The sequence below is a fragment of the Pectinophora gossypiella genome, chromosome 23 (genome assembly GCF_024362695.1).
Source record: "Pectinophora gossypiella chromosome 23, ilPecGoss1.1, whole genome shotgun sequence".
Classification (NCBI taxonomy): domain Eukaryota; kingdom Metazoa; phylum Arthropoda; class Insecta; order Lepidoptera; family Gelechiidae; genus Pectinophora; species Pectinophora gossypiella.
In genome coordinates this window covers 6148476-6165491 of record NC_065426.1, presented here as the reverse complement: position 1 = coordinate 6165491, position 17016 = coordinate 6148476, and the positions used below count along the sequence as shown (strand labels likewise).

The 17016-nt window shown below is 35.2% G+C and overlaps 1 protein-coding gene across 3 annotated transcripts in view; it reads right to left on the bottom strand.

Annotated features, from left to right (window-relative positions):
* Positions 1 to 563: 563 nt before the first annotated feature.
* LOC126377588 (uncharacterized) overlaps positions 564 to 17016 on the bottom strand; it is a 448572-nt gene continuing 432119 nt past the window's right edge. For all 3 annotated transcript variants that reach the window (XM_050025400.1, XM_050025399.1, XM_050025398.1), the window contains 4 exons: positions 14548 to 14681; positions 7425 to 7540; positions 5177 to 5280; positions 564 to 4663 (listed from right to left, as the gene is read on the bottom strand). In XM_050025400.1, the coding sequence (XP_049881357.1) occupies positions 4563 to 4663; positions 5177 to 5280; positions 7425 to 7540; positions 14548 to 14681 (455 nt within the window). In that variant the 3' untranslated portion in view covers positions 564 to 4562. The remainder of the gene's footprint in view (positions 4664 to 5176; positions 5281 to 7424; positions 7541 to 14547; positions 14682 to 17016) is intronic.

The following is a 17016-nucleotide window of genomic DNA, read 5'->3' as shown; positions in this document are numbered from 1 at the left end:
AGGTATTTAGCAGTGAGGGTAGCGAACAGAGTATACCCCGCTAGCCACAAATTGGTAGTGTGACTAGGGACCGACCCGCTTGAGTCATGTTGGAAGTTGTATTTATGCGTCACGTTGTGTAAACTTCGATAGCGCGTTTCAGGACTGCATTATTGAATAGTGGCGCTATCTGTTGCATGTGGGCGGAACTAGCTGGTCAAGGCACTGACTAATACCGGTCGGTAAGAAACTATTTCTATTTTAATATTCTGATAAATTTCGTCTTAGTCACTATAACGGGAAATTAATCTGGAGTCAGTTGTCGGCAACCATGAGGGTCTTTCCAGGATACGTTCCCTAAAAAAGTAAAGGCCTTCGATTGTTCGGATTTTTTTCTTTGATTTTTGTTATAATTACATCAGACATAGACTTAGATTTTTTTCTTGTCACTTGGTGTCACCATTGAGTTCTAGCGAGAACTCCCCCCCAACAAAAACGTATACCTTTGCGTTGAATTTTTCCAGTTTTTATTCTGTATGTATCTACACTACAAACAGAACCGAAAGACAAAGAAGAAAAACATATTTAAGTACAATTATTACTCCTTTTATTCTTTACGTCTTCCGTATTAATAATTATACATTATTCCCTAAAATCACTTTCGATTTAATGCACAATTAATTAGGCGAACTTATGTTTACAGGAAAGTCAATGGAGTTAGAGTAGCAAGTATTGGACTTTGGGTATATAGGTTCTTTCACAAATAATTTTCATTTTATATCATTCAGATGTCAAGAAATAACAACTTTTTTATCACTATCAAGGACAGGACATCTACATGCGATGTCTTGGGGAGTTAAATAGGCCACATAGAAGAAATTCGTCTAGAAAAACTGCTATTTGACATTTGTTTGAATTGCGCACTTACTTTTATATGCGCCAATGTCAAATAGCAATATTGCGTTTTTAGATGAATTGCTTCTTTAACCCCAATTATTCGAGGTGTCATACTCTTATTATAGAAAAATACCACGGGAGCATAGCCGGTGGGTCCAAAATATGCACAAAACGAAATGTTTTAGTGAGGCAATTATCGTATTATAAAACTTTCCATGTCATTCATTGCTCCTTTGGTATCGTGCAACCACAACTAGCGCTTGTGTTACTACGCAATGAACGATAAGTAAACCGATGTAGTGGTTCAGTCAAATGTCTTGGTGGGCTTCTTCAGTTTACAGGCGACATTGCCGAGGGCATATCACCCTTGCTTCTATAGTGGTCATACAATTAACGATAGGTCAATAACCCATGGTCCTTGTCCGTGAAAGTATTAAGGGTTATTTGGAAACGTCTTGAAAAATTTAAGCTTCTATATTGTTCTGGGAGTGAATTAAACAAATAGAGCTCATTTAGCTGCGTATGTCATAAAATCCGACAAAGCGATTATGTTATTTCCAACATGATGAATTAATGATATGAGCGAATGGCTGATCCCTTGTCAACGTAAGCTCATCATATCAATCTTAAGACTTCGTATCAACAGTGGCTGCAACTTGTCTTTGATAATTTGTGGCTCTGAAATGCACGAGAAATACGATTCTCAAATTTTTAATCTCATGGTTTGCAAAAAGAACTGTTCAAGACACAAATTATTGTCATTCGCAAAAAAATAGACTTCAATATGTTTAAAGATATAAAAATAATGAATGCCTTTCATGAAAAGGAAGAAGCAAGGAAAGAGAGAAAGGGGAAAGACCAAGAAGAGTTTACATTGAAAATTAAAGAGAAGGCGTCGTGTCTTGTAAGGAAGTAAATGAAAAATGCTACACCGGAAAGAATGTGGCTCTTAAATGAACGATAGTGATGTTCTAACAACAGAATTGTACAATAATGAATACTTGCCAATGTTAGTCATTTATTTCTTGACACCCTTAAAACACTCCAAACTATCATCTATCTCTTTCTGTTAGTTTCCAGACAATTACAAGGATATTTGGATTAAACTATATACAAATGTAATAAACGGCTTATTATCCTATTATGTAACATGTAATATTTTTTTGTTATTTAAGTTTACAGTTACCATACATACTATACGCACCATCACATTATTTTTATTGCTCATACATTAATGTTTCTCTATTTATTAATGACAAATCTATATAATAGCTTAAAACAGAGAACCCAAGTTGGGTTTCTGGATAGGTCAATAAAGAAAACTTTTCTAAATTGATGGTCTTTTTTTAGACAGACTGTGCTTTTTTTGGCTAGGACATTGCAGGTTGGAACACCGGATTGTCCGAAAAAGTAAAATGATACCGTGCTTTGGAAGCACCTCCACCAACCCACAGCGGAGCAGTGTGGTATTATGCTACATACTCGCTGCGACTGACGAAGGGGAGGCCTGCGTCCGCCCGCGGGACGTATATAGGGTATTTAGAAATTTTGTGTTATGTATGGGTGTTTACCTATTCATATCCATACTCACTGATTGTATTCGATGGCATGGCGCTCTGTCATTTTTTTTTATTTATTTAGGTACACACACACACACACACATGCGTAGGCCGAAAAGAGTTACTGTCATAGGTGTTTATATTGTTGTACCTCCAGAGAAACATCAATGTAATGGCACTGTGTCTTACAGAATAGAAGAAAGAGATTCGAAGGGCCAAATGAGCGCGAAACGCGCGCCATACCAGTACGAGCAAACAGTTCATACTTCACCTTTGCACTCCACTCGTCCGCAAATTTGACGACGCACGGAGCTCCGTGATAGTATATCAAAATGTTATAATATGCAGAACATCAAATAACTGTCGTCTATCATGCAAAGAGTTCCCTCCATATGAGTATCTTTCAAAAAGTAATGATAAATTTGCAGCCCTATACATTGCCTGTAAAGAGGCTATGGAATTTGTGTAGCATTTGCAGGAGTAAAAGAAAGTGGGGTTGAACCGGCGACAGCGGTTCTCATACAAAATGCGCGTTAGGGCCTTCCAAACCTCTTCCTTGTATTCCGTGTCTTAAATACATTACGTTATATTAAATCTAATTAATATACCCAACAAAAAATAAATCAGAACAATTTCATATACAAACACAGCCATTTAATATTTACTTATAATAATTTAAATAAAATTCCCTTTCCATAAATAAATTACAACATTTTGATGAAAACTATATTATAACTACTAAGCTCCAAACGACTGTCATTTATAACGTTTTCTGAGAATTCTTACTTTGTAAATATAATAAATAACTCAAAAAAAAAATATCGTAAGAAAAATATAATATTTGTAATTTACAAAAGAGCTTTCAAATTGACTACAATTTAATAAAATAATAAATGGGATCTGAAGTATTAACATAATAAATTATTTAATGTCTATAAAAGGACTCAAGTAAATTCAATTTTAAATCGAACAATTATACTCGTAATTATGGAATTAATACAACATTGCAATGAATTCCATTATTATGTATTTATAACTGAAACTTGTTAAATTTCAGTATATTTTCACAATAAAAACTAGAGATGCGCCGAGTAACACCTTTGCCGAGTAACGAGTACCGAGTTTTACTCGGCTCAATTTTTTCAACCGAGTACTCGGCCGAGTAACTCGGTTCAATCAAATTCGCATTTCGCGCGCGTAAATAAGTACAAACAGGTTTGAGCCGGTCAAGACGTCGCTGCGTTGATACACCCCTCACCCCGCCCACGCCTTTCAACTACTAGTCACTTGATTGTTTGCAAACAAACACATCACGTTGCACGTCATAAATAAATAATTGAAAAAGTTTGTTATTTACCAATGGCTGTATACTCGTTATCAAATAACCGAGTTATTCGGCCGAGTACGAGTATCAAAAAACCCGCCGAGTACGCAGAGTACAGAGTATCAAACGAGTAGTCGGCCCATCTCTAATAAAATCCTTGTATAAGAGGGTATTGACACTCAACTTACAACAATATAGGTATTAAGTAAAATATTTAAAACAACATAACATAACAAATACTTTATTGCACAAACAGGAAAAAACAAAAGAGAAACAATTTATAGTCGCACAGGGTTTCACGGTTCTGAAAATTTTATGCTTATTGGAATGTTCCGTAACATATTCTAACATTTATAGGAAATATTATTAACATCAGTTACGTTAACACGGTTTATTTATTATTTACAAACAAAGTAATTCATTAATACGTATTTACAATCAAATATACTAAATAATCAGTCTATTTAACATTATGGTACCTATCTTAATACAATTAGGGAAACATTGTTATATTAATAAATGTTTAAAGTTAAAATATTAATAACATTTATATTTAAGATAATTCAAAACATTAAGCCAAATAATAATTATATTGTAACTTATTTATAAATAATTAATTTTTCACTAAATTGAGTTCTAAAATCAAAACAGAAGTAAGTAACGAAATAATTTGTTCTTTATTGGGTGTTTCAAATCACAGTTTTGGAAAAAAATCGTTTTAAACCCTGAGATGAACTACGATTATACTTACCAAGTTACAAATCACATATAACTAACTAATAATTATCTTAGAACTAAGACAGCTATCTTATTGAAGTTTCAGTGTAACTTCCTATAAGAAATTTTAAGAAGAATTGAAGAAGAAGAACCATAATTGTTGGTAGACACGTTTCTGTTGCACCTCCTGCCGACAAATTACAGGAACTTATTATATAGTAAAAAGTAGGTATGCAAGTATTTGTGGCCAGAAATAAGTTCTATATTATTTTCCGCTCGTCCCCTCCCCACCAAAACGAGCTTGGAGCAAGCATACCTCCCCCTCCCTGATGGGTGCTACTTCACCACACACCGGACACTTGATACAAGAAACCTCGTTTTACGCAACACTACATATTGACGTTATCGTACACGGGCATATGTGTGTGTGACATTTGACACGGTCCATACAATTGAAGACTAAAGTAAGACCGGGTGGAAGGGTTTGGGGGGGGGGGGGTTGTGTGCCGTTCTATACGTAGTTATTATTCTCTATTCTATGACTTTACACAATCTAAACCGTTACGGAGTAACAGAACGCGCGCGGACTGTCTGTTACGCTAGAACGCGTGAATTATAAAGCACGACAGTTTTCTATAGAGTTTCCGGGCAGTGGGATACAATGGAAACCATAAAGTGCCATAATTATAATAATGGTTACCTGTAAAGCTTCTTCCAAGTGCAGAAGCCGGGTTGGCGCTGCGTTCCCTCAACACTATCGTATGACTTGTGCCTCTCCACACATCGAATATGTTTGCTTCACACCTGGGGAAGGTTAATGTATTTAGTACAACATATATCGTGGCCTGGGGGGTTAAAATGGCCACATCGAAGCAATTTATCTAAGATAGCAATATTGCTATTTGACAGTTATTTGCATTGCGCACTTACTTTTATATGCGCAAATGTCAAATTGCAATATTGCTTTCTTAGATGAATTGCTTCGAAGTGGCCATTTTAACACCCCAGATCTTAGAATTGTTTATTTTATGATGTGCTCGATCATTTTATAAAATGGTCATATTACATGAAATATGTAGAATCATGTATATCACACGTTGGCCACATCATAATGTAGTTTGGCCAAATCAATGAACACAAAATGCTTAACGATATGACCAACTAAATGCATGATTACTTCATGATATGGCCAAACGTTGGCAATCATATCGTAAAATTCTTAACATTATTCACCGTGCCACACTGGTGTCGATTATATTTAAAACTTGATTGATTATTATAATCGATAAATCAATGTAATTGTACAATTCATATCGAATAGGTACATAATTTTGAACCTAAGAAATTAATCGACTAGATTAATTTCTTAGGTGCATTTTTATTACACCACATAGCATGGACATTGGACAACGCATACATTAACGATATGGCCAAACGTTGAGTGAAATATCATTAAACATTGACGTTTCAACGATATGGTCAATTTAAGTTGGATATTTCATGAAATATGACCATTTCATGAAATGGTGGAACACATCATGGAATGATCAATTCTACGATCTGGCCACGATACATACACAACTATGTGGTCAAATCATAGAGTTCTTATTATAAAGAGATGCAAATATGCACAAAACGGAACGTTCTTCTTCTATCGTGTGGGTTATGAAGTGGATGACCAACCTCAGCAACCCTCACGGGGCTGTTATTGAGCCACCAAAGGCCCCTGACATGGCTCGTGTAACGTCTACGTATTTACATCAAGTAGTGACCGGGACCAACGGCTTAACGTGCCTTTCGAAGCACGGATCATCTTACTGTAATTGTCTCGAACTGTAATCAGTTCTCGAATTTAAATAATCAGATTCATAATAATATTAAAATGTATCATATCGATTTTATTTTTACTCGAGTGAGTAATCGATTTGTAGGTTATTTATGATGTAACAACACTGGCCAGAAAAAAGTTACATTACGAAAAAACTAAATAATTTTCGGAGAACAAATGAAAGTGCATTAAGAGCAGAGAACGGAAATCAGTAAATATTCAGATTATTCTGAAACAGATTAGAGAAGAAACAGAGTATTTTCAGATATAACAATCAACAACAGTTTTATCAGACTTCCTGTCGATGCGCAGGAAGAATATTCAGTTAAGTCTTATAATACTTATATATTGTCCTAATTACTTAGATATCAGTTATTCTATATTTGTATTATCCTATACAAATCGATAAAGAGAACAACAGACAGTAAACAGTAAAACGGATAGTAAAACAAACAGTAAAACATTGCAGTAGGCAATATCGTTGTGGTGATTTACCATCAGGTAATCAGATGAATTTATCAATTCAATCAGGTGGACAGGGATGGCTGTAAGGGGCGGTTGGAGGCCATTCGCGGGGTTTCACCCCATATTCTAACATCGTGGGTTTTTTACCCTATATTTAGACAGCTATGGATACGTTGGCCATTTGTGTGTATTTTACCCATAGGTATTTCATATAAATCCCCCCCGGTGGGAAATAGGCGTGAGTTTATGTATGTATTTCATATAACTATGACACATTTCAGTTTTGGAATGTGATTCAGAATTTAGATAATTCGTGACCTTACTTAATTATGGTTCACGACAGTAATGTCCTAACCAAACCGGCCCATTAAGTGATTTTTAAATAAAATGTTTTCTTAATAAAACGTTTTACTGAGGCTGCCCACGTGTGGTTAGGAAATTTTAAGTTGAAAAGTGCATAATCTATTTTAAAAGTAAGTATGTAAATATATTGTATTTCATCATTCGGCACATTAAGCTGTTGGTCCCGGCTACTAGCCCAATACGCCTCGAATATGCTCCGTAACCCTTCCGATTGATTGCAAGCATATGCACAGCATTTGGATCTGTATAAGCTGTTAATATATGAATATAAATTATATATATTGTATTTTACCGTATCATAAGAGTAGGTACGGGTGACAACACGGCAGCCTCCAGCTCGAGGGTGGCCAGACTAGAAGCGTACCCGTTGCTGAAGTTTAGAACATGATTTGCCGTGAATCCTGGCACCTGTTGACAAAGACATAAAAAATAATATTAAATAACATAACATAATAATAATATAATTTAATATTATATTATTTAATAATATTCAATATAATATTGGCCCCAATACCTGCAGACACGTCGTAATTTTATTTTAAGTTATACCTGTCATTTTCTTATCCGCTAAATAGGAAAGGGACGGATGAAATAGGCATCTCGCGCATATGCAACTTGTTTGACGTGTGCTGGCAACTTAATTCTATCAAGTTATTGTCCAATAATTTGGCTTTTATTTTCCAAAATAATTTGAATTTTTAATAATTTATAATTTTAGATGACAAAATCAATTTATATTTTCAAATTAAAATTGTTTTTGTGATCTAAAATTATGTTACATTGACATGATTGAAATGTTGACTACTTAAAATTATTTTTTTTATTCTAATCAATCAATCAATAATTCTTTATTGCATATCCGCTTACCCAACCTATTAGATTTGACAGGTCCGGTTTTTTACAGAAGCGACTGCCTGTCTGATCTTCCCAATACAGGTTAGGTCACATACCTCCGAAAATGCATTTATCGGGAATGTGGGTTTCCTCACGATGTTTTCCTTCACCGCTGAGCACGTGATGATCATTCATGATCCAAGCGGGAATTCGAAAACAAATTAGAAAATCATTGCTTTAGTTTGTGCTGGATTCGAACCTGCGACCGCAAAGTAAGACGCAAGAGTTCTACCAACTAGGCTACCACGGCTAAATAATTAATTAATTCATTCGATAAAAAAAACTACTGATTGGCTCAGCGTATCTACTGATATTTAATATTACGAGGGAGATTTGTGTCTATCTGCCAACTGTGTGAGATTCTCGCATTCTCTATCAACACAAAGACAAGCTACACCTAACGAAGTGAACTCCATACCGCCTGTGTCCACTAACGAGAGGTCCCTACTGTCTAGTCATCCGATATTTAACAAGCATTTTAGAACACCATCTAATCTCTATCCCTTTGAGGCATGACACGCGTCATAGGATTGCACCCTTTTGCTTCCCAATATTCCATCACTTCACATAAAAGGATTCGCTTCCTCATCAATTACGTGGATAGCTTTGGATTAAAATTCCTTGTCGGCATTGTTTCCATGTTAGAATTGACATTTTCGGAGTTGAATTTGACTTCGAAGATGTCAATTATAAAGAACTGGGGAGTTAAAAAGGCCACATCGAAGCAATTCACCTGACATAGCAATATTGCAATTTGACATTTGCGCATTTAAAATTAAGTGCGCAATGCAAACAAATTATGTCAAATAGCAATACTCCTATCTTAGATAAATTGCTTTGATGTAGCCACTTTTAACCCCCTGAGCTGAACGTGGTAGGAGTTTTTTTTTTTTAATAATAGTGTTGTTACGTTCTGAACAATTACAATCGATAATTATTTCGCAAAGGTTGTCCATCGCCATACAACGTGGTAACGCGGCAAGCGTGATGGGGACCTTTGCACCCGGATCCACCCGCGGGGGCTTATTTGACTAAATAGATTGTTATTGTCTATTTTATATAATGTGTATTTCTGTTTTGACTGTAATGTTTATTACGAATAAATGAAAAATATTCTTTTCCAAACATAAATTCAAAAATATCTTCACTCAGTATGTAACATAGTTACATTTTACATAACGAACGTCTCATCCGCCTAAGACTACTGCAGCTTCTCACAACCTGTACAGCCGCGGAAAAGAAGGCGTAAGAAAAACATCGGCACAGGGCCTTAGAAGTTTTTTGAAAAAAACATGAAATATTGTTACTTATACAATTTAGTAATGTGACTGCCTAATATCAGTTTATTTATATTTTCTTTCACAGCTGGGCACGTTAAAACTCATATCACTAATGCAAAGCAATATTCGTAACGTACCTTTTGGTACATACGAAATGGAACATGCTTTGAACAACCGTATATTATTATATGGTATCATCACCAGCCCATTAAAGTCCCCACTGCTGGGGCACGGGCCTTCCCTACGGATGGATAGGGAGAGCGGGCCTTAAACAACCACGCGGGCCCAGTGCGAATTGGTGGTTATTAACGACTGCTAATGCAGCCAACACCAACGGCTTAACGTGCCTTCCGAAGCACGGAGGACCTCGAGATGAAAACTTTTTTTTTGTGGTCACACATCCTATGACCGGCCTTTTATTATATATTATATTTTGTGTTTATTAAATAATTACTTATTTTAGAATACAAAAGAATAAAACTCATTTACTTTTGATATAAGTAGGTATAGCTACGTAGTAGGAGTGAACATAATAATTAAACCTTATCTCTAACAAGGGACATCAGCTCAGCAAAATGTTGTGACATTCCGACATTAATTAAATGCCATGACACTGATTTTCTGTTGTGCCCCAAAAAATACAAAAAAAAAAAGCTCAAATCTGAACAAAACTAAATTGACTATGTTAATAAAGTATACTCGCGCGATGCGGATGCTTAACGCCCTGGCCCAGGACAACCCGGACGTTGACCTGTACAGCTGTTCGGTGGCCAAATTCACAGATGTGGCATTTCGCTATTGTTCAAGTTAAATAATAATAATTGTTATGTCTTATATGTGTTTGTTTCAGTCGAATTGGTTTTTACTGTAATGGCTGAATGTAAAACTGTAAAAATAAATAAATAAATAAATAATAAATAAATACTAATAATAAGTGACGATGTAAGTGAATATAAGTTCGGGGGACAAACAAAACAAACACACACACTTACATGAATGTAAGTGCATGTGTTTGTTAAATAAGGGTATGTGAGTGTGTGTGTGTGTGTGTGTGTGTATGTATAAATAATGTACGTACAAGTGAGACGTATGCTTCGGTTTTGTATTTATCGGAAACAAAAGACAAACGTATCATATTCTCCCCGAGTGAACATTTTACTCAGCATAAACATTCCGGAATGGAATTCGACTCAAAACTGTGTAAATCCTGACCCAACCACAGCTTAATTATCATTATTCAAATCGGCACCTTGCAAAGGCCTGCATTAGTTAAAGCCCCTTCACACTGGATTAGCTGTGGTATACGAGTTTAGCGAACGGCTGTGTCACAATGAGTAATTGGGTAAATAAGTACATACAGTGATGCAGCTTAATAGCCCAGTTTAGCGAACGTTTATATAGCTACTCGTACGCATATACTTTGGCGTGAAATAGGACATACAATAGAAATAGTATTTAAGCGCACTACAATTAAGCAGAGCCCGCATAATTTTGGATTAGCGGCTGTGGCATGAACTAAATAATGTTTTATTTACAGTTCATTTGCACGATATGAATATTCGTATTAAGTAAAATATTACATACATACATACATAAACTCACGCCCGTAATCCCTAATGGGGTGGGCAGAGCCACAAGTAATCGAAGACAACTTGCAGCCACTGTTGATACGAAGTCCAAAGATGGATATGATGAAGCAAAATATTGTTAGTCAATATTAAAATTTGACCCATTTGTGCTTCCTGTACTAACGGATTCGGACTTGTAACGGCTCATATTGATTAATTTTAAAATTTAAATACTTTTATTTCGCATAACAGTAATTTCTAGTAAATAAACATCATTTATTATTAAAAACCATAAATTTAATAGAACGAATGTAATTTTTTCTACAAATAAAAAAAAAATACGTGCAATTTTTTTTTTAATTCGGGTCCGGCAGTTGTTATCGGCATATTAACCTAACCTTACCAATTTAATTACGAAGATAACTTAAACTAACTTAAAGTAGTGATGCAAGCGTTAATGAAGATTTTCTTACGTAGATTATGTTTAGAATATTTTATAATTAGGCAAAACTGATATTATGCGCATTTACGTTATGCTAAGTCTGTTATGCAAAAACATTACTTGCTGGTTTTTATATTTAAAAAAATAAAACTGACAGACATTTAAAAAAACAATGGATTGACAAGTATATAAAAAAAACTTAAGACGACCAAGGAAGCCGTCGTTAACACTTAACACATCATTATTTTTACTCACATCACATTTTTCATTTCCACATTTTTTTTGTAAATTCTTTGTTAAATGTGCGTTTATGAAATTAATATGGCTGTTCACTCGAAGTTACCACATTACTTGTATATTAATTCAGTGGTTGTGTTATGGCATTGTTAAATGCCAAATAGATGCAACTTTACTGCAACGGAATTTTAGTATCCGGTCAAACAATAACTTGTAATTTAAATGGTTATTTATTAAGAATGAACATAATGTAATATTATTCTGATCGCTAATATTCTGGTATGAATTTCGTGTATGACTTTTTAGTGACCATATTTATATTAGAAGGTTTTGCATGAGTACTGTCCCCTATTATTTGGGACGTAAACATAATATAGTAGGTGTATATACTATACCCCTCTGCCTACCCCTTTGGGATACAGGCGTGATGATGTGCATCAGTTACTTAACAGATTATATTTACCAATATGTATGTATACTTAGGATGATTATTTATGCAGAGTGTTAGTGACATCGTAACGAAAACTTTGAGGGATGATTCAAACCATGATTCTGAGTCGATATCAAGTGGAATCTTCAGTCGCAAAAGTATGGAATTGAAAATAATTAAAAAAAACACTATTTTTTTTTATTCCACTTGATATCAACTCAGAATCATGTTCTGAATCATCCCCCTCATTATTCGTTACAGTGTCACTCATACATACATAGTCTTATGCCTACCTGTATATACTTGTACCGGGTGTAAGTGACATCGTAACAAATACTGAGGGAGATGATTCAGCTTTAAACTACGAAAGGTCAAGTAGCCAATTACCTACCCAAAACACAGCTGACTCGGACTCTTCCGACGAATCATCTTTGTCTAATACAGACGACAGCGATTAAAAGTCGAACTTTATCAAAATTTATTCAAATAAAAATGTTTTTAACCCCTGAAACTTTGTTTATATTCTTTATCTCGTCTGATTGGCTTTACTTTACGTCATATTATAATTATCTTTATTTTTCTTAAGATATTATAATATTACGGTATTCGGACTTTCATTGACACATTTATAATAAACTAGGTATTAAGTAACTATTTTCATTGCTTTGCGAAATAGTAATAAAAACGTAGTTACAAAAAAAATATTATAAAAAACAATAATGACATATTAATAAATATAATACTTTAATTATTTTCAGATTGTTCATTCGTAGTCTTGCAGTGAGTTACAAAGAAAACGCAGGAGCTCGATACAGAAATCTCTCCAAGTTAAGCTGCAATATCTAGAGCTAATGTAAATGAACCTGTAGCGGGTCCCAACAGCAGATATAGCACTAGGGGTGCTGTGTAACATGCAAATGAAACAATAACTCAGCATCTGTTCGTTGGCACGTGCTACCAAATCGAGGATCAAACGTACTCTAACAACAGTGATATTTGACATTTAATTTAGTAATAAGGCCGCCCATAATCTTAACGTAACATAAGCTCACGCATATCGCAATAGGATAGTTTCCAACCTGTCAAATCAGTTACTTATTACTAAACGTCAAAATACGAAATTACTATGGAATTTGTATGAAAAAGCAACCCGTGACGCATAGGAAAACGTGGGAAAATATTGCAATTATTATTACATTTTTCTATATTAAAATTCATAAATAAGTTAAATAGAAAAAAACGAAAACGTTTTTGTCACCTATAGATCTGTCTTTATTTAGTAATCAGAATTTCAAAATTTATCTTTGACCTAGGAAATTACCCAATTAGAGGAGTCAGAGATACATCCATCCAGATGAACTAAGTACCCGCACCTCACCGAGCTTTCTGTTAGGCCAACGTGATAGGTGGTGAGCCGTATCGCCGTCTATTATGGTCGAGCCAACTAAGTCAGTGAAAACTGTACTTAATATAAATATTGTACTCTTCTATTGCTCTTTTTTTTTGTAATTTTGTATTACAAAACTATCTTCTAGAATCTTCGATGTCAGGTACTAAATATCATAACCTAACTGGGAGAACTTAACATTGACTAGAAATTCACACATCTAAGACATTCACTGCAGTTCAAATTCCGTGGAACACGCCTTTTCTCTCCGCTGTGTAACATGCAAATGAGACATCACCCCCAATCTGTATTACAATGGTATCAACTGTAGAAATCAACAACTAGCATGTTCGCTGAGTCCAATCAGTGGAACATGACCTCGACGACAAATTCACACAAACGCATCACAGCACAGTCACAAGTAACACTGGATCTACTCAAATAAGGCATTGGTGCTAATTCCTGTAAATACTTTCTAATTTTATTTTAAGTTATATGTCATTTTCTTATCCGCCAAAAAGGAAAGGAACGGGTAATCGACAAGCATAAAATTTATGGAACACACATCAATTTTAAACACAAGTCTAAAACAACCGTCTAAAAATTTACATTGGCCAATAACCCGACAGAATTATGTTGATAGCACACGTCAAACGGTTTGCATACCAGCGAGATACCTTTTTAATTCGCCCGGGTTATTCATTAATTTACTCATTCTTCCTAAAATTAAGAGCTGTCAATCATCCGTCCCTTTCCTTTTCAGCGGATAAGAAAATGACAGGTATAACTTAAAGTAAAATTGGGAAATGTCTGCAGGAATCCGGGCCAATATCTGATCATTTAAGGTTCATGAAGGTAAAATATGGTTTCATGCCATCTGTGAATTGGCTTACAATTATTAATTTCTTCATCTCGTGTGGACTCTGGGGACTAAAGAGCCACATTGAAGCATATTAATCTAAATGTTGCTTGCAAATTGTTGACATGGCGCACTTATATGCGTAAACGTCAAACAGCTATATAGCGTTTTCGATGAATTGGTTCGATGTGGCTTTTTAACATCCCAGATCGAAACAAACCAAGTCGCAGCTTAAAAGCAAAATTCTATTCCGAAACACAACATCCGCGCGACATGCATTTTCTCTGGTGTGTAACATGCAAATGTGACATAACTCACCATCTGCTCGTTGACGTACCACGTGATGTTAGCCGCGGGGAGGGAGGGGGGCGACGAGCAATTAGCCCTGATGTGGTCCCCACCCACGTAGGACATGCGGTCGGCAGACACGTTCGGACTTGTTAGAGGTGGTTCTGTCGACAAAAAGGCAATTTAAAGTTGAAAAAAGTTCGAATGCGATTTAATGCCAATGACTCACATAACATAAACTAAAGACATAGAATGAGGAATAATACTAAATGTACAACAGCAACTCTCCGCTCCCACCAGCGGCAGAGCTAGGTTTACCTCACCCCCTCGGTGTTACTTTAGTCTTTAATCGTCCGGACATCACACAATTTGAGACATTAACTGAGAATACTGAGAATACGGCTGAAATAAATCATCAAATGATCATTTCATATAGACGATGAAGATAGACAAATTTTAAGGTTTCAACATTGTCAGTTTGCATTCGGGTGATAACCTTTGACGAATCTCTTCAATGATAATAAATGCCCAAAAAAATAACATTTGAAATTAAAGATGTTATCTGACATGTACCCAATATCCAACGAACATGCACACGCAACTTATTAGCATCCAACCACGTTATCCCGCCAAAAACCAGTAACACCTCCCGAAAAATTCAAACAAAAAATGAAAACAATGTTCCGAACGACGAACTGTTGAATATTGAAATTTCCAAATTAGAACAAAAATGTCGGAAAACAAAACGGGATGTTCAGAACGGATTGAAATCGAACGGGGCGTGTGTTCAGAACGCCCCGCACCTACAAAATGGCAGCTGTGCTCGGAATATGCAATATTTCACCCATTTTCACCGATCCTAATAAAGGATTCCGTGAAAGAGGGAAAATATTGTGAAGTCGCCATATGGTGACCGCGCTGATATTCCTGATGAATATTGTACTGCGAACGTGATTTTGTGTTTTGCTTTCGAGTTTTTTCAAGCTACAGTGTTCGCGTAACTCACTATTTATCTTAAGAGATAAAAATCCTATTGAGTTGAAGAAATTCTGGGTTAAAAAAGGCACATTTGATCAATTCAACTAAAAAAAAGCAATTTTGCTATTTGACATTTTGTTCACATTGAGCACGTACTTTTATATTGAGCAAATGTTAAATTACAATATTGCGTTTTAGATGAATTTGCCGACACAGGCAGAATGATAGAAGATGACAGAAGTCATACTTCAAAAAAATATATTGTGTGAATGAATTGTAACATGTGGCCTTTTAAGACTCCCAGAACAGGTTTGTTTCGAAAAATCGTAGCTCAATATTTATTTACAATTACTTCAAGGGACGGAACGTTATTATTATGTCTGTTTTTCATCGATGTCTACATGAAATCATAAATCAAATCAAATGCAACTTATAGCACAGAACTTAATTATGTTCCTAAAATGAACAAATAACAAGGAAAAAGGAAATCAATCTCTTCTTACTAGTTTGTGGCATCTTGGCATTGGCCCAGTAACGCAGTTAGTTAAGCGCCATCTAACGAGCTTTTGAGAACTATTTTTATTTTTTAATTCTAAAAAAAAATCTCCCATTAAAGTTACTTAAGACAGATAAACAGTTCAGCTTATTTCTAGTGGAAATCTCTTCTATTAGACCGGGGAAGAGATACTTAAAAAAAAGAGAAGGCAGATAGGCGTATCTTTGTCAAAATATTATTGTAATTTAATGTCTTTTAAATTTGATCGGATTTAATTAAAAACGTCATCTACATACAAAGTGTAACACTGAAAAATCAGTCTTTGTAAAAAATATTTAATATTTCCCTTTGTCACGGTTTTTTTTTGTACTACAAATGAGTTTTTCGTACAGAATGTTTTTACGCCATTTCATCGTCCTTTGTCAACCTCGATTGACCTCGACTGGATTAAACGCCTAGATAAAATACTAATTACAGTATCTTTCTTTTATTCACTCGTGAGATAAACTAAAACATTACGAAATAAATATTATAATGTACAGGGTGTTAGTGACATCGTAACGAATACTGAAGGGGATGATTCAATTACTGATGCTGAGTTAATATCAAGTGGAATTTATTTCTTATTTAAATTATTAAAATTATTTTCAATTCTACACTTTTGTAATGAAAAATTCCACTTGATATTAACTCAGAATGATGAACTGTATCATCCCCCATTTCTTCCGATATCACTTACTCCGTGGACAAGTACATACAACCAGGTAGGTACAGGTGTTAGTGACACAATAAGACAATAACAAATACAAAGGGGGACGATTCAGAGTTGATATCAAGTGGAACGATTTTCTTCAATCGGCGCTTATCGCTATCGACCCACTAGGGTCGATTAATTTTTTCAAATATTTTCCCTCTCAGACGAAGCCCTGAGCCGAAGTTCGCGCGCAACTGGGCACCCTCAGGCCTGTTGTCTTAAACGTTGTACCGGGTGAGAGCCTTTAGTGCTCCTCACTTGTCCGACCAAG